This window comes from Pollachius pollachius (assembly GCF_949987615.1).
Source record: "Pollachius pollachius genome assembly, chromosome: 19".
NCBI classification, from domain to species: Eukaryota; Metazoa; Chordata; class Actinopteri; order Gadiformes; family Gadidae; genus Pollachius; species Pollachius pollachius.
In genome coordinates this window covers 247797-263396 of record NC_136952.1, presented here as the reverse complement: position 1 = coordinate 263396, position 15600 = coordinate 247797, and the positions used below count along the sequence as shown (strand labels likewise).

Below are 15600 nucleotides of genomic sequence, written 5' to 3'. Positions count from 1 at the left end.
CTTCCGGTTTTCAGTCGATGGAATGTCCGGTATGAACCCGCCAATCACAACCAAGAGCCAGCGAGCGAACCAATCAGGGAGAAGATGGTTCTGTTTGTTGATGTCGCCTGGCTGACAGTTCAGGGCGAACACCTGAAGGCTAGTTTTAGCATCTAGCTACCAAAGACGGCAGGGAGGAATAAAGTAAGAATATACATATGTTTCTTCTAAAGTCACCTATTCATCGTTTTATCATAGAATCTGCTCTGATATAGGTTCGGCGTCTGCCGTACTTGTCTCTGCTACATATAGTTGGTCAACTAACTCAAACAGACAGCCAAGTTGACAGCTTTGACATTCTAGCCCGGTCGGCAAGTAGGCCTTATTGGGCCCAGATAATGTAAATTTGAAATGAAGTTATGCTTTCGACACACTGTACAATCACTGATACAAAACGAATAGAATCGCGCCATATGTGACTGCGCATATGGCACATAATAGGTCTTCAAATGCCATGAGTCTGTCAAGGCTTTTTGTTGTTCCGCTGGGAAAACACTGGAGTCATTGCCGGCTCCTCTGAATAGGTTTCAACTCCACAAAGGCCAGTGAAGGAGAAGTAACTGTGCGTTAGCCACTGCTAGGGCTTTCAATCGATGACGTGTATTTCATATTTGAGAAACAACACACTAAATACACTGTCTTGTTGCCTACAATGTGCATACACAGTTAACAGCTGTTATTGAACAACATGGTAGGAGGACTGAGGCCTGTTGGCATTTGGTCTGTGTTTCCGAACAGTCAGGTCGTAATGCTGTGAGGCCGTCATGGAGAACTCCACAGCCACACAGACCTCCACGGAGGTGGAGCCCCTGAAGGGTGGAGCGGACAAGGTGGAGGCTGGCCTCACGGCCTCCCAGCTGGACCTGAAGACGAGCTGCAGGGAAGGCTTGACCTTTGCCAAGCTCTCCCACTGGCGGACGGCCATCTTCTTCTTCTCCCTGTTCCTGTGCCTCACTATCGTCTTCGCCTTCTCCTTCATCATCCCCTGCCCTGTCCGCCCGCAGTACCTGTCCACCTGGAACAGGACCTTCTACCAGGCCGGTAAGGACAGACGCACTCTATGGGTCTAGAACCTGACTGCATCTTCTCTGGAAGTCTTGTAGGTGAACGTTAACCCCTGCTGTTCTGTCCACCCTCCTGTTCACAGCCACATACGATTTCCTCGCTATCGAAGATGCAAACAGAGACAAAATGATGGATGTGGTGTTCGTGCTGAAGGACGCGGGCGGCTCCCAGAACAACACGTGTGCGGGTGAAGGTGCGGCCATGTCGGCTCTAATACAGTCTTTGATTCATTGTGAAGGTGCTTTTATCCAAAGCAGCTGTTAACGGGAACACATGTCATTAAGGCGCTAGGCATGCGGCCAATAAGGTCTCAGCTTGGAGTCAAACAGCGTCCACTCCCCTTCCCCTGCTATAAAGCAGATAGAGCTGATCCAGCTGTACTGGAGCTGGTTAGATCAGTGTCCCCCCTCCGCTGTTGGTGCTCATGAGAGCCTCAAGCTCCGCTGTGTGCGCAGGTCTACCGAGCCCGTGTGTGGTGGCGGTGGCGGTGGCTGGGACCGACGGGGACACGCTGTGGGAGCGGCCCCTGGCCCCCGAGTTCCACTGGGCTCAGTGTGGTCTGGGGGGGGAGAAGGAGTCGGCGGGCTGGGACTGCCTGCTGTTCCACTCGGACCGGCTCACAGCCCTGGACAAGCCCAGCGGTGAGCCTCTCATGTCTTTATACGCCATCCTCTATTTACCACAGCTTGTTACAGCTTTTATCCAAAGGGACTTGTGGAGAACTTAGGAAAGATACCTGGTATAAGGACTAGCTATGGGGTCCCAGGAGACCTCATAGATATCTCCCAACCTTCTCTATTCTCTATCTCTCTGCCGAGGGTTGAGGCTGCTTTACCATTGAAACTTCATTTTGCCCAAACGTAGAGAGTATGCAAAACCAAGGAAATCCAAGCAGTGGTTTTGATTTAGAATCTGTTTCTTCTTCTGGCGTTAATGTAAATCAAAATAAATTCTGTGGATTTAAATCTATCTTCCAAATGATGTACGGACAAATTATTTTTACTTGATGCTGGGGTTCAGTGATGCTGGGGTTCAGTGATGGTGGGGTTCAGTGATGGGGATTCAGTGATGCTGGGGTTCAGTGAAGGTGGGGTTCAGTGATGCTGGGGTTCAGTGATGGTGGGGTTCAGTGATGGGGATTCAGTGATGCTGGGGTTCAGTGATGGTGGGGTTCAGTGATGCTGGGGTTCAGTGATGGTGGGGTTCAGTGATGGTGGGGTTCAGTGATGGTGGGGTTCAGTGATGGTGGGGTTCAGTGATGCTGGGGTTCAGTGATGGGGGTTCAGTGATGGTGGGGTTCAGTGATGGGGTTCAGTGGTGGTGGGGTTCAGTGATGGGGTTCAGTGATGGTGGGGTTCAGTGATGGTGGGGTTCAGTGATGGGGGTTCAGTGATGGTGGGGTTCAGTGATGGGGGTTCAGTGATAGTGGGGTTCAGTGATGGTGGGGTTCAGTGATGGTGGGGTTCAGTGATGGGGGTTCAGTGATGCTGGGGCTCAGTGATGGTGGGGTTCAGTGATGGTGGGGTTCAGTGCTGAGTTATTTTCTGTGGATTTGACGCCATGTTGATGTGTTGTTGTTGATGTGGTGTTGTTGTGTTGTTGTTGTGTTGTTGTTGATGTGTTATTGTTGATGTGTTGTTGTTGAGGTGTTGTTGTTGTTGATGCGTTATTGTTTTTGTGTTGTTGTTGTGTTATTGTTGTGTTGTTGTTGATGTGTTGTTGTTGAGGTGTTATTGTTGATGTCATATTGTTGATGTGTTGTTGTTGAGGTGTTGTTGTTGATGTGTTGTTGTTGATGTGTTCTTTCTGCTCCCGTGCTGTGTGGGGGTCCAGGCGCGGTGGTCTGGCAGCGGCCCCACCCCCCAGGACCCAACAGCACCCTGCCTGTCCTGCTGCTCCCAGACCTGGATGGAGACGGGGTGGGGGAGGTGGCACTGGTGTGTCCGGGGAGCCCCCAGGTAACCCAGCGGAGGGGGGGGGGGTTCACTAGGGAGACATTCTGCGCATGTTGAGCCACCGTGTTGATACTCAGAGGACAGCAGCTGGGCACCGTCTACAGACTCCCTGTAGCGCAGGGGGCGCTACAGGGAGTCCAACACCCCGGAGCTTAAACCCTTAACCCTACCCTAACCCTGGAGCTAGACTGCTGTCTATGATACCTATATAGGGTTAGGGTTAACCCTACCCTAACCCTGGAGCTAGACCGCTGTCTATGATACCTATATAGGGTTAGGGTTAACCCTACCCTAACCCTGGAGCTAGACCGCTGTCTATGATACCTAAATAGGGTTAGGGTTAACCCTACCCTAACCCTAACCCTAAAGCTTGACAGCTGTATATGATACCTATATAGACAGATCTAAAGGGGTTAGGGTTAACCCTACCCTACCTATATAGACAGATCTATAGTGATCTATATCTCTCTCTTGGATCTCTTAACTTAAAGCTGGAACGCTTTGTGGCTGTGTTCTATCCTGTTAATGAGTTAGTTTGCAGTGATCATTATATATATATATCTTTATCTTTATCTCTCCCTTCTTGTGTCTGCAGACCCAGGTGTGGATCCTCTCTGGGAGGACTGGCGAGCAGCTGGGGGCCTCAGTGGGCGTGGCCTCAGTGGGCGTGGCCTCGACTGGGCACCACCTGCTCCACACCACGGATGAGGGGGCGCACTACGTCCTGCTCCAGAGAGGTGGGGGTCGTTACCAGAGGGATGGTGTGAGCCTAACCCTAACCCTCTAACCCCCTAACCCTAGCCCTCTACCCCTAGTCCTAAACATAACCCTAACCATAACTCTAACCCCCTTACCCTAACTCTAACCATCTAGCCCTAACCCTAACCCTATAACCCTAACCATAACCCTAACCCCCTAACCCTCACAACGACCACCGTCTATAACTCACTACTTCAAACCACACAAATCCATCACCAACCCACATAGCCACACCACTCTACCCATCCTCCACCCCCATGTATTTATTCCCCCAACACAGTCTACATAATCACATGCACACACTGCCATAAACACTACATCGGGGAAACAAAACACACTATGATCATCCGACTAAAACAACACCTCTGCAACATCAAACACCAGCATCTACAAACCACTCTGGTCAAACATTTCGCACAACACCCTGTCACCCACCTCACCATCACCGGATGAGAGTCAGACCACAGATGGACCACCCCACAACGCAGACATATAGAACACCAATGGACCACCCCCCAACGCAGACACATAGAACACCAATGAACCACCCCCCAACACAGACACATAGAACACCAATGGACCACCCCACAACGCAGACACACAGAACACCAATGGACCACCCCCCAACGCAGACATATAGAACACCAATGGACCACCCCACAACGCAGACATATAGAACACCAATGAACCACCCCCCAACGCAGACATATAGAACACCAATGAACCACCCCCCAACGCAGACACATAGAACACCAATGGACCACCCCCCAACACAGACACATAGAACACCAATGAACCACCCCCCAACACAGACACATAGAACACCAATGGACCACCTGGTTACATACACTCACACCCACAGGCCTGAATGAAAAATCCTGAACCAGATCACACATTCACCACAACCTTTCACATACATTACACCCACCACACACATTCACAACCTATTACTCATTGACTACACCTACCACATGCCTAATACCCTCTCGTTACACCCTTATTACACATCCACCTTACATTCATTACACCCACCACACCCATCGCACATTCATCACCTATTACACATTCATTACACATTCATCACCTATTACACATTCATTACACATTCATCACCTATTACACATTCATTACACATTCATCACCTATTACACATTCATTACACATTCATCACCTATTACACATTCATTACACATTCATCAGCCATTACACATGCATCACACCCACGACACACATTCTTCAATTAGTACACACTCATTACAACCACATTACACATCGATCCAACACCTATCACACATTCATCACCCATTACGCACACACACACACACACACACACATTTCTTATCACATCTCTACAACACACGGTACAATAGGCCAGTGCAACTGCGACCACAGACCCCCCCAATCTTTACTCACCTGACCTAACCCTAGCCCCCTAACCTAAGTCCCTGGGCTGTGTTGGTCCTCAGACAGGGCTTAAGAAGGACCCAACCCCCTAACCCTAACCTAAGTCCCTGGGCTGTGTTGGTCCTCAGACAGGGCTTAAGAAGGACCCAACCCCCTAACCCTAACCTAAGTCCCTGGGCTGTGTTGGTCCTCAGACAGGGCTTAAGAAGGACCCGACCCCCTAACCCTAACCTAAGTCCCTGGGCTGTGTTGGTCCTCAGACAGGGCTTAAGAAGGACCCAACCCCCTAACCCTAACCTAAGTCCCTGGGCTGTGTTGGTCCTCAGAGACTGGTTTGTACGGCTTGGCGCTGTGGAGGATCGCCGCCCAGGCTAGAGCAGGCCTGGGCGTGGGGCTTAGGGGTGACCGCCACTGGGAGAGCAGAGCCAACGCCACCTTCGACCTCGTGCCCGTTTACACGTAAGAAGACTATGATATACTATGACTATATACTATTAACTCTATCACTATTAACCTCTATTATCTCTTTCACTATTCACCTCTATTATGTGTATCACTATTAACCTCTATTATCTGTATCACTATTAACCTCTATTACCTGTATCACTTTTCACCTCTATCACTATTAACCTCTCTCTATATTATATATATATATTTTTATATATATATTATTTTAATATTATTTTTAATGGACCACCGCTGTGTCTCTGGCGGCTGCAGGCGGAGCTCTGTGAGGGAGGTGGTACGGACGGGGAGTCCCCAGGAGCCGTCCAGCCTGCTGCTGGTGGCTGAGGAGGAGCTGCTGCTGATGGACGGAGACAAGCTGCAGCGCCTCTGGAGCCTCAACACCTCCGGGGTCCTCAGGTAGGGCCACGCACCAGGGGTCCAGGTAGGGTCCTCCAGGGGTCCAGGTAGGGCCACGCACCAGGGGTCCAGGTAGGGTCCTCCAGGGGTCCAGGTAGGGTCCTCCAGGGGTCCAGGTAGGGCCACACACCAGGGGTCCAGGTAGGGTCCTCCAGGAGTCCAGGTAGGGCCACACACCAGGGGGACAGGTAGGGCCACACACCAGGTCTCCAGGTAGGGTCCACCAGGTCTCCAGGTAGGCTCCACCAGGGGTCTCCAGGTAGGGTCCACCAGGGGTCTCCAGGTAGGGTCCACCAGGTCTCCAGGTAGGGTCCACCAGGGGTCTCCAGGTAGGCTCCACCAGGGGTCTCCAGGTAGGGTCCAATAGGTCTCCAGGTAGGGTCCACCAGGTCTCCAGGTAGGCTCCACCAGGGGTCTCCAGGTAGGGTCCAATAGGTCTCCAGGTAGGGTCCACCAGGTCTCCAGGTAGGGTCCACCAGGGGTCTCCAGGTAGGCTCCACCAGGGGTCTCCAGGTAGGGTCCAAGAGGTCTCCAGGTAGGGTCCAATAGGTCTCCAGGTAGGCTCCACCAGGGGTCTCCAGGTAGGATCCAATAGGTCTCCAGGTAGGGTCCACCAGGTCTCCAGGTAGGGTCCACCAGGGGTCTCCAGGTAGGGTCCACCAGGTCTCCAGGTAGGGTCCACCAGGGGTCTCCAGGTAGGGTCCACCAGGTCTCCAGGTAGGGTCCACCAGGGGTCTCCAGGTAGGCTCCACCAGGGGTCTCCAGGTAGGGTCCAATAGGTCTCCAGGTAGGGTCCACCAGGTCTCCAGGTAGGCTCCACCAGGGGTCTCCAGGTAGGGTCCAATAGGTCTCCAGGTAGGGTCCACCAGGTCTCCAGGTAGGGTCCACCAGGTCTCCAGGTAGGGTCCACCAGGGGTCTCCAGGTAGGCTCCACCAGGGGTCTCCAGGTAGGGTCCAAGAGGTCTCCAGGTAGGGTCCAATAGGTCTCCAGGTAGGCTCCACCAGGGGTCTCCAGGTAGGATCCAATAGGTCTCCAGGTAGGGTCCACCAGGTCTCCAGGTAGGGTCCACCAGGGGTCTCCAGGTAGGGTCCACCAGGTCTCCAGGTAGGGTCCACCAGGGGTCTCCAGGTAGGGTCCACCAGGTCTCCAGGTAGGCTCCACCAGGGGTCTCCAGGTAGGGTCCACCAGGTTTCCAGGTAGGCTCCACCAGGGGTCTCCAGGTAGGCTCCACGTGGCTGCGTGCTGGTGTGTCATGGCGGGTCGTAATGGTTCTGCTGTCTGTCTGTCCGTCCAGGGCGCCCTCCTTCGGACATTTTGACAAAGACGGCGTCCCTGACGTGGTGCTGGAGAGGGACGGGGGCAACGGCAGCCGGAGGGTGAGTGTTGGTCGATGGCCGCGATGCCGGGGGGTCTCCGGCCTCCATCTAACCCTGTTCTCCGTCCTCAGCTGGAGGTCCTGAGCGGGGCGTCGGGGGCGGTGCTGTGGCAGGTCAGCATGCTGCCCAGCCCGGACTGCCCTCCCCCGGCCTCTGTCCTCACCCTCAACTCGGTCTCCGTCTTCATGTTCTGGGGTCTGCTGCCCACCGCGGGAAACCGCTCGGTGAGTTCTTTACCAACGCTCCGAATCAGGCTTTCAAACTGTGTGGTTGCTGGCTACTTAAACCATCTTAAACCACTTAAACCATCTTAAACCACTTAATCCATCTTAAATCACTTACACCACATCTCTGCCTAAACCAGCCATCAACCACACACCAAAGAAACAGTGGCATTCGGCTCCAAGGCGGAACAGGAATTGTTGTGTTTGAATGCACTTTGACCTGTTTGGTAGGGTCAGGGTGAGGTTAACCCTCTGTAGGGTTAGGGTCAGGGTTAGGGTGAGGTTAACCCTCTGTAGGGTTAGGGTCAGGGTCAGGGTTAGGGTCAGGTTAACCCTCTGTAGGGTCAGGGTTAGGGTCAGGGTGAGGTTAACCCTCTGTAGGGTCAGGGTTAGGGTCAGGGTCAGGGTTAGGGTGAGGTTAACCCTCTGTAGGGTTAGGGTCAGGGTTAGGGTGAGGTTAACCCTCTGTAGGGTCAGGGTTAGGGTCAGGGTCAGGGTTAGGGTGAGGTTAACCCTCTGTAGGGTTAGGGTCAGGGTTAGGGTCAGGTTAACCCTCTGTAGGGTCAGGGTTAGGGTCAGGGTGAGGTTAACCCTCTGTAGGGTCAGGGTTAGGGTCAGGGTCAGGGTTAGGGTGAGGTTAACCCTCTGTAGGGTTAGGGTCAGGGTTAGGGTGAGGTTAACCATCTGTAGGGTCAGGGTCAGGGTTAGGGTTAGGTTAACCCTCTGTAGGGTTAGGGTCAGGTTAACCCTCTGTAGGGTTAGGGTCAGGGTTAGGGTCAGGGTGAGGTTAACCCTCTGTAAGGTTAGGGTTAGGGTTAGGGTGAGGTTAACCCTCTGTAGGGTTAAGGTTAGGGTAAAGGCCCATTCACACCCTACGGTCGATACGGATAGGGACCCTTTCGTCCGGTCCCGGAGGTCGTTTGGTCCGTCAGTGGGTCCGGGGCCTCTGAGGTTAGGAACCCGGAGTGCTCCGGGAGAGACGGAGCAATACCACCGGAAATCGAGGCGGCAGTATAGAGTCAGAAGTCAGACCATTTGTGAAAATAAAAAGAGTAGTATAATATCTAAGATGTATATATATATATATTGTATTTAACGTTTTATACTTATATTATGCAATTGACCTGACCTTTTTATTTTATTGTTCAACTGCTTGGCAATGAGTTGTAACTGGTCATTTAAAAATGGCGCAACATTTTGAGGAGAGAATCAGCGGGTTGGTGAGGGGTGACACATGCCACCGCCGCGTAGGCCTGCACTTTATGCGCCTTTTTTTTTTTTGCCGATTTCGGATGAGACAAAGCAAAACCATCTCCTCTACATATGCCATGTTTGCGATTGTCGATGGCGGTGATTTGTGACAGTCACTGCCCTCTAGAGGATGTATTGTGTAACACCCATAACAACGCTGAAACCGGACGGAGGTATGAAGGGTAGTCCCGGAGACAACACTTGGTACGGATCGAGGAATTTAGTCCGGATCCGGAGATATGAATCGGCCTTTAGGCTCAGGGTCAGGCTAACCTTCTGTGGGGGGGCCTCTTGATGGAATATTGTTCATCTGTTCCCTCCTCTGGTGGTCAGGTTGCCCCTGGAGACTGCCGCTCCTACATGCTCCACCCGCTGCACCCCTCCGTGCTCCTGGAGACCCCCAACGCCATGGAGACCCCCAACGCCATGGAGACCCCCACCGTCATGGAGCACATCCTGGCCTTCAGGGGTGAGGAGAGGGGGGCATTTATATTCAAATCATCCAAAAATATTCCATATACATAATGGAAGTATCGTGTGTGTGTGTGTGTGTGTGTGTGTGTGTGTGTGTGTGTGTGTGTGTGTGTAGCCACCCTGCTGGAGCGCGGCCGCCATGCCTGCTACTTCCTGCTGACGGAGGGCGCCGGCGGCGTGATGCTGAGGAAGAGGAAGCTGAAGGACGACGTGGTCATCAGCCGCGTGCACCCCCTCTCAGTCACCACGGAGACGGACGATACGGTCAAGGAGGCCTTCAGCCGGCTGCGCTTCAGCGACGAGTAGCGGCCGCGACCCTCGGACCCTAAACGGTGCGCCTGTGACCTCCGACCTGCGGGGGGGTAACGCTTTGGGGTCCGGAGAACGAAGACGGCCCACAATCAGCTTCAATGAACACTAGCACTCTGGGGGGGACTACCTCCACCCTTGGGGGGTCTACCTCCACCCTGGGGGGGTCTACCTCCACTCTGGGGGGGACTACCTCCACCCTGGGGGGGTCTACCTCCACCCTGGGGGGGGTCTACCTCCACCCTGGGGGGGTCTACCTCCACTCTGGGGGGGATCTACCTCCACCCTGGGGGGGCACTACCTCCACTCTGGGGGGGTCTACCTCCACCCTGGGGGGGTCTGCCTCCACTCTGCTTTACTCTGCGGTGGTTGGTGTAAATGTTTCTTTTATCACGCTGACTCACTTGGGCGTCGCCAACGTGGCCTTCGACATAAAGGTTCAGGTGAACTTGGTCCAAGATGCTGGCGCTAGGGATGACTTCAGTGCACGCTAACTTTGGGATGTTGTGATGCTGCTCTCCGTGTTTCAGAGTTGCTCATGTCTTTGTTATGCCTATGCATTCTTTTTGATTTACACATTTACAAATGGTTGAAGGTGACGGGACCTTTGGGCATTCAACGGGTTAACTGTCTTCACTTGTCCTGTTTATTTGAATAATAAACGGTTAATTCCTAACTATCTGGCTTTTCTTATCTTTTATTTATATATATATATATATAGCGAGAGACAGGGAGAGAGAGAGACCGTCCGTTTTAAATATATTTATTACACAGCTGTAACTAGGGTTGCCACCTTTCAGAAATGAAAATAAGGGACGCCCACCACGGGCCCGACTCCTGTGGGGCGGGCCACCCGCAGCAGTGGTATGTTTTATTTTGTGCTGGTGTTTTTAGTAAAGGGGTGATCAAGAAAGCAATTAGTCATACTTAAAGCTTGAAATGCTTTATTACCAATTAACATTCTCTTATAAAGTGCATGAATGAATGAAATCTCTTTGTGTGGCGTGTGCAACAATGAACTTTTAATATATAAACTAAATAAACTGAGAACTTCATGTAACTTTTTAAGTGCATAACTATAGGGACTCTCTGAACATTTTTACGAAAAAAAACAGTACAAAAAAACAACAAAAACACTTATGTAAAAAAAGAGTGCAAAACATTACTCCTTCCCTCAACATTACTCCTTCCCTCAAAACTTATTTTTCCAGGTGTACTTCTTGTTACTCCTTGCAGCACTGAGTAACTCTTTGTCTTTCAAAGCGCTGTTGTAAAACTCTGAACAGGACTGCTCAAAGTTGAGAGTGATCAGAAGCTCACTTCTCATGAGCTCTGTGGGGCACCTGTTCCTGCAGTCACTCCATTTGTTGGCCATTCTGGAGAAGATCCTTTCCACATATCCAGTGGATGCTGGGATGCTCAGGATGTGGCTAGTGAATGACAGCATGTTAGGCAGGTCAGCTACTTGAAAGAGAGCCACCCACCTGGCAGCCACACCTTTGGACTTCCATTCATCTTCAGCATCTTCTTTGAGCCTCTTCAGAATGGGTTTTGCTGTGGAGCATTCATCATAAAGTTCATCCATGTTGACTTTATGGATGAGGTTGAGCTTGGTGGTCACCCTCTCAATGTCACTAAAGGTCATGGTGCCATGGTGCAGAGAGAGAGGTTGCAGTGAGAACAACCAGTTGTCTTCTGAAAAGTTTCTCAACATTTCTCAACATGTGAGAGTGCTGTGTTGAGAAATGCAGTAAAATCTGCCCTTGCCATGTCTGCATCACGTGGACGGAGACGCTGCAGCTTCACTTTAGTTAAGTAGCCATAGAACTTGTCATCTCGTCTGTGTGAGCTTTTGCTTGAAGTTATCCATGATGGAATATAACTCAACACAGGTGGTTTCATCACTCTCCAGCTTCTTTACAACTTCCTCAAAGAGAGAGAGGATATTATTGCAGAAAAGAAGGTAAACCTCCACAATGTCTCCATCTTCCTCAGTTGAGTCCTCACTGAGCTTTAACAATGCTCGATGTTGTTTGGGACACTCCTCCCCCCGGCTGATGAAGTATGATTTCAGTGCAATCCAGGTTTGCATTAGCCGGGTGATGGCTGGATTAAGGGAGAGCCACCTGGTTGTGACATGTCGCAGAATTTCCTGGAACTCAACATCACAAAACCTACAAAACTCTTTGAGTGATTCTCTTCATTTGGCAGATGTGGAAAAGAAGGCATAGACCTTCAGCACAACATTTTCCACATCTACAGTGAGCTGGTCAAGAGCATGCTTCACTGTGTTGTGCACAATATGGGCATGGCAGTTTCCTTGCAGCAGATCTTTTTGTTTCTTCTTCAAGTTGGTGAAGACAGAGTTGTGAATTCCGTAATTCACATTTGTATTGTCTGCACTAAATGCTGTCACTTGATCAAACGATAAGTCACATTTGTCAAGCGACTGCTCTATGAGAGCTACAATCCCAGCAGCGGCCTCATCTGCATTTTCAATGAAATCCAGCATTTTGTTGGTGACCCCGCATTCTGGACTGAAGTATTGAACAGCAAGGGGGAACATCTTCCTGTTGCCTTTATTTGATGCATCTGTCTGAATGGAAAATGGGAGGGGTTTATCTGATGTTAGGGCCTTGAGAACATCAGCCACTGCCTTTGGAGCAAGGACATCTTTAACCACTGCCTCTGCCTTTGTTCTCCCGATAGTCTTTTTTTTTTTTTTTTTTACAATTTTTGAATTCGGGAGAATCTTTTGATTCAGTTTATGTGCACAGTCAGCACTGTTGTAGCTGAGGTTGTGTCTGACTGTGTGGTACACCTGTGTCACCTCAGCTGCGGTAACCTAGAGGGGAGGAGTGGGATGACATTGTTAATTAAATTGAACAGTATTTGCCTGCTGCCTGTCTTATGACTTGAAAGGAAGTCAGGTCATCCAAACAGTTAAACCACACTAATAATATAATTTATGTAATGATCACTGAACAAAAATATAAACATTTTGACACAGAATACACAGAAAGCTCTGCAAACATTTTTAATCTAGGAAATGTATATATATTAAAGAATAAACGTTTTCTTTTAACAAATGTATTTATTTATTTATTAACTTTTAATACATTAGTATGATTTGTTCTTTAAATGGCCATATATAATATTTAAATTGGCTAACACTACTGTATATTAAATAAATTATCGTTCATTCGACTTTAAAAACTCAACATCCTTAACAATTAATCAAACCACAACAGTTTACTAAAATAGGCTCTGCCCATGCACTGCCATCTTCTGGCAAAAGCACAACCAGATAGGAACTCAATCACAACATAATGTCCCATACCGTATCAATCTCAGGAGATGATTGGGGTATGAAGAACTGTGACACTGACGCTTGGGTCTTCTGTGATCTTTCGTGTCTGCAGTGTTGCTCTCCTGTTGCATGCTGTCTGATGTCAGACAGCCCACCGTGCGCCACTGAAAAACACTCGCCGACATATTTTACAATTTGCCTTCTAAACATCTCCACTGACGCTGTCCAGCCAAGGAAGTGCCTCTTCCCACTCACGTCTGTACTTCTGCAAGCGTTTCCGCTTTTGAGGACGTGGTGGAGTATCGGGTGTAGCGGACATTTTTAAAAGGCGCGGGTTTTGTGAGCAACGCCAGTGTGGGTGTCTGTCGCTAGGCATGTGTATACGTGTATTGGACATTTATGGAAATACAGAACAAATCGCGTACCGTATTGGTTCAATACGGGACGCAACATTTAATTGCCAAATAAAGGACGATTCCGTATTTTACGGGACGGGTGGCAACCCTAGCTGTAACCCTAAACGAAGTTATTTTTTCGTTTTGGCAAGTAGCTGTGTAATAAGCGGGATAATGTATAGAACGTCGCCGGGCATTATTGCCGACGCGAAGGTTCGCCCTGTCGGGCCTTATTTTCCGGATAATGACCGGCGTTCTATACATTATCCCTTACGTATATTCACGCTTCCACATGACGGTATGTGTGAGGCTATCCAAAGCGACGCATAGCCGCCTGTGGTCAGACCGGCCGCCTGTTATCAGACTGGTTCACGTCAGTCGTTCGGGCGTGTCCTTGGTCACCATCCCGTCGCCGCAGGACCGCACGTCTTACCTGCTGCGTGTCTCACCTGCTGCGTGTCTCACCTGCTAAGAGTTTCTAGCGTCACTCGGAACCAGCGTCCTTAAGGTAAAACACGCAGTACTACTTTCTATATCTTTCTATAGCATATAGGCAGACATATATCGAATCTTTCAATTTCATTTGTATTTAGTATAATGATCAAATGCATGCCAATTTAAACACCTGTTGTTACCCTTGTTATGAGGACACGTATAGATGTTAATGAACACGGAGGAAAGGGCTCGAAGTAAACCCCTGTCAATCATCTTTGTGGTTGACTGACTAGCTATTTTTGTTGTAGAATATGCTATTCAATCAAGACAACCACCTCATTTAATGCATTGGTGTCTTGCATTATTGTCTATTATCATTCACAAATGTTTGTTATTTTATTTATTTTTTTAGGTCTGAAAATGGAAGACATTCAAACCAAGCTCGACAATTACCGAACGGCTCCGTTTGACGCCAGATTCCCCAATCAGAACCAGACCAAGAACTGCTGGTCTAACTACCTGGGTAAGCCTCAAATTATCAACTAAATGCCCCCAAAAAGAATACAAATTCATGCATGCTATTTTTGTTAATTCTCTACACTCAATACATGAATGAGTACATCTTTTAAGTATGCTTTTTTAATAGTGCTCATCAAAGTGAAGCTTGCTGTCTAAAGGTATCCTCCTCACGGCTCTTGTTTCACATTCAGACTTCCACCGCTGCCAGAAGTCTCTGACGGCCAAAGGAGTGGACGTGACTCCGTGTGACTGGTATAGGAGGGTGTACAAGTCCCTCTGCCCCATGTCCTGGGTAACCATTAACCTCATCTGACACACACACACACACACACACACACACACACACACACACACACACACACACACACACACACACACACACACACACACACACACACACACACACACACACACACCTCCGTAATGAGCGGACTGTGAACATCAGATTGAGACGTTATTTCAGTAGCAGGCTATGTTCATGTGTGAGTAAATATCTTTTAAATCACTCACCACGCATGATCATTGGGGCAGAACACAAACCACCGTTTTTTTTTAACTTCATAGTCCATATTTTAGTCGTGAGTTTGAAACCCTTCAGAATGCTTAAAGGACCAAAGGAGAGTTCGTAGCCAATAGCGTCTCTACCGTTCGTAGCCAATAGCGTCTCTGCCGTTCGTAGCCAATAGCGTCTCTGCCGTTCGTAGCCAATAGCGTCTCTGCCGTTTGTAGCCAATAGCGTCTCTGCCTCCTCAGGTCCAGAAGTGGGAGGATCAGCGAGCGGACGGAACCTTCCCAGGAAAGATATGAGCTGAGGGTGGAGAACACCATCAGTCCTCCACCTCCTGTTAACATGATGCTGAGGGTGGAGAACACCATCAGTCCTCCACCTCCTGTTAACATGATGCTGAGGGTGGAGATCACCATCAGTCCTCCACCTCCTGTTAACATGATGCTGAGGGTGGAGAACACCATCAGTCCTCCACCTCCTGTTAACATGATGCTGAGGGTGGAGATCACCATCAGTCCTCCACCTCCTGTTAACATGATGCTGAGGGTGGAGAACACCATCAGTCCTCCACCTCCTGTGAATATGATGCTGAGGGTGGAGAACACCATCAGTCCTCCACCTCCTCCTAACATTATTCAACAGAACAAAGTCTGATTAAAACACTTCAATTATTGAATATGACGGAGCTGTTCTTCCTTGTTTTTCCCTTATT

At 49.7% G+C, this 15600-nt stretch overlaps 2 protein-coding genes across 2 annotated transcripts; both read left to right on the top strand.

Moving 5' to 3' along the window:
- The first annotated feature begins 55 nt into the window (after nucleotides 1-55).
- Nucleotides 56-9919, top strand: fam234a (family with sequence similarity 234 member A). The gene is made up of 12 exons (XM_079756564.1): nucleotides 56-183; nucleotides 778-1080; nucleotides 1187-1297; nucleotides 1560-1745; nucleotides 2938-3062; nucleotides 3655-3796; nucleotides 5549-5681; nucleotides 5943-6086; nucleotides 7382-7463; nucleotides 7535-7687; nucleotides 9272-9407; nucleotides 9528-9919. The coding sequence occupies exons 2-12, from the start codon at nucleotides 804-806 to the stop codon at nucleotides 9716-9718; spliced, it is 1680 nt and encodes a 559-aa protein (XP_079612690.1). The 5' UTR covers nucleotides 56-183; nucleotides 778-803; the 3' UTR covers nucleotides 9719-9919.
- A 3911-nt stretch (nucleotides 9920-13830) lies between these two features.
- cox6b1 (cytochrome c oxidase subunit 6B1) lies at nucleotides 13831-15588 on the top strand. Its single transcript, XM_079757500.1, has 4 exons — nucleotides 13831-13934; nucleotides 14274-14384; nucleotides 14572-14672; nucleotides 15134-15588. The coding sequence occupies exons 2-4, from the start codon at nucleotides 14282-14284 to the stop codon at nucleotides 15185-15187; spliced, it is 258 nt and encodes an 85-aa protein (XP_079613626.1). The 5' UTR covers nucleotides 13831-13934; nucleotides 14274-14281; the 3' UTR covers nucleotides 15188-15588.
- The last annotated feature ends 12 nt before the right edge of the window (nucleotides 15589-15600 follow it).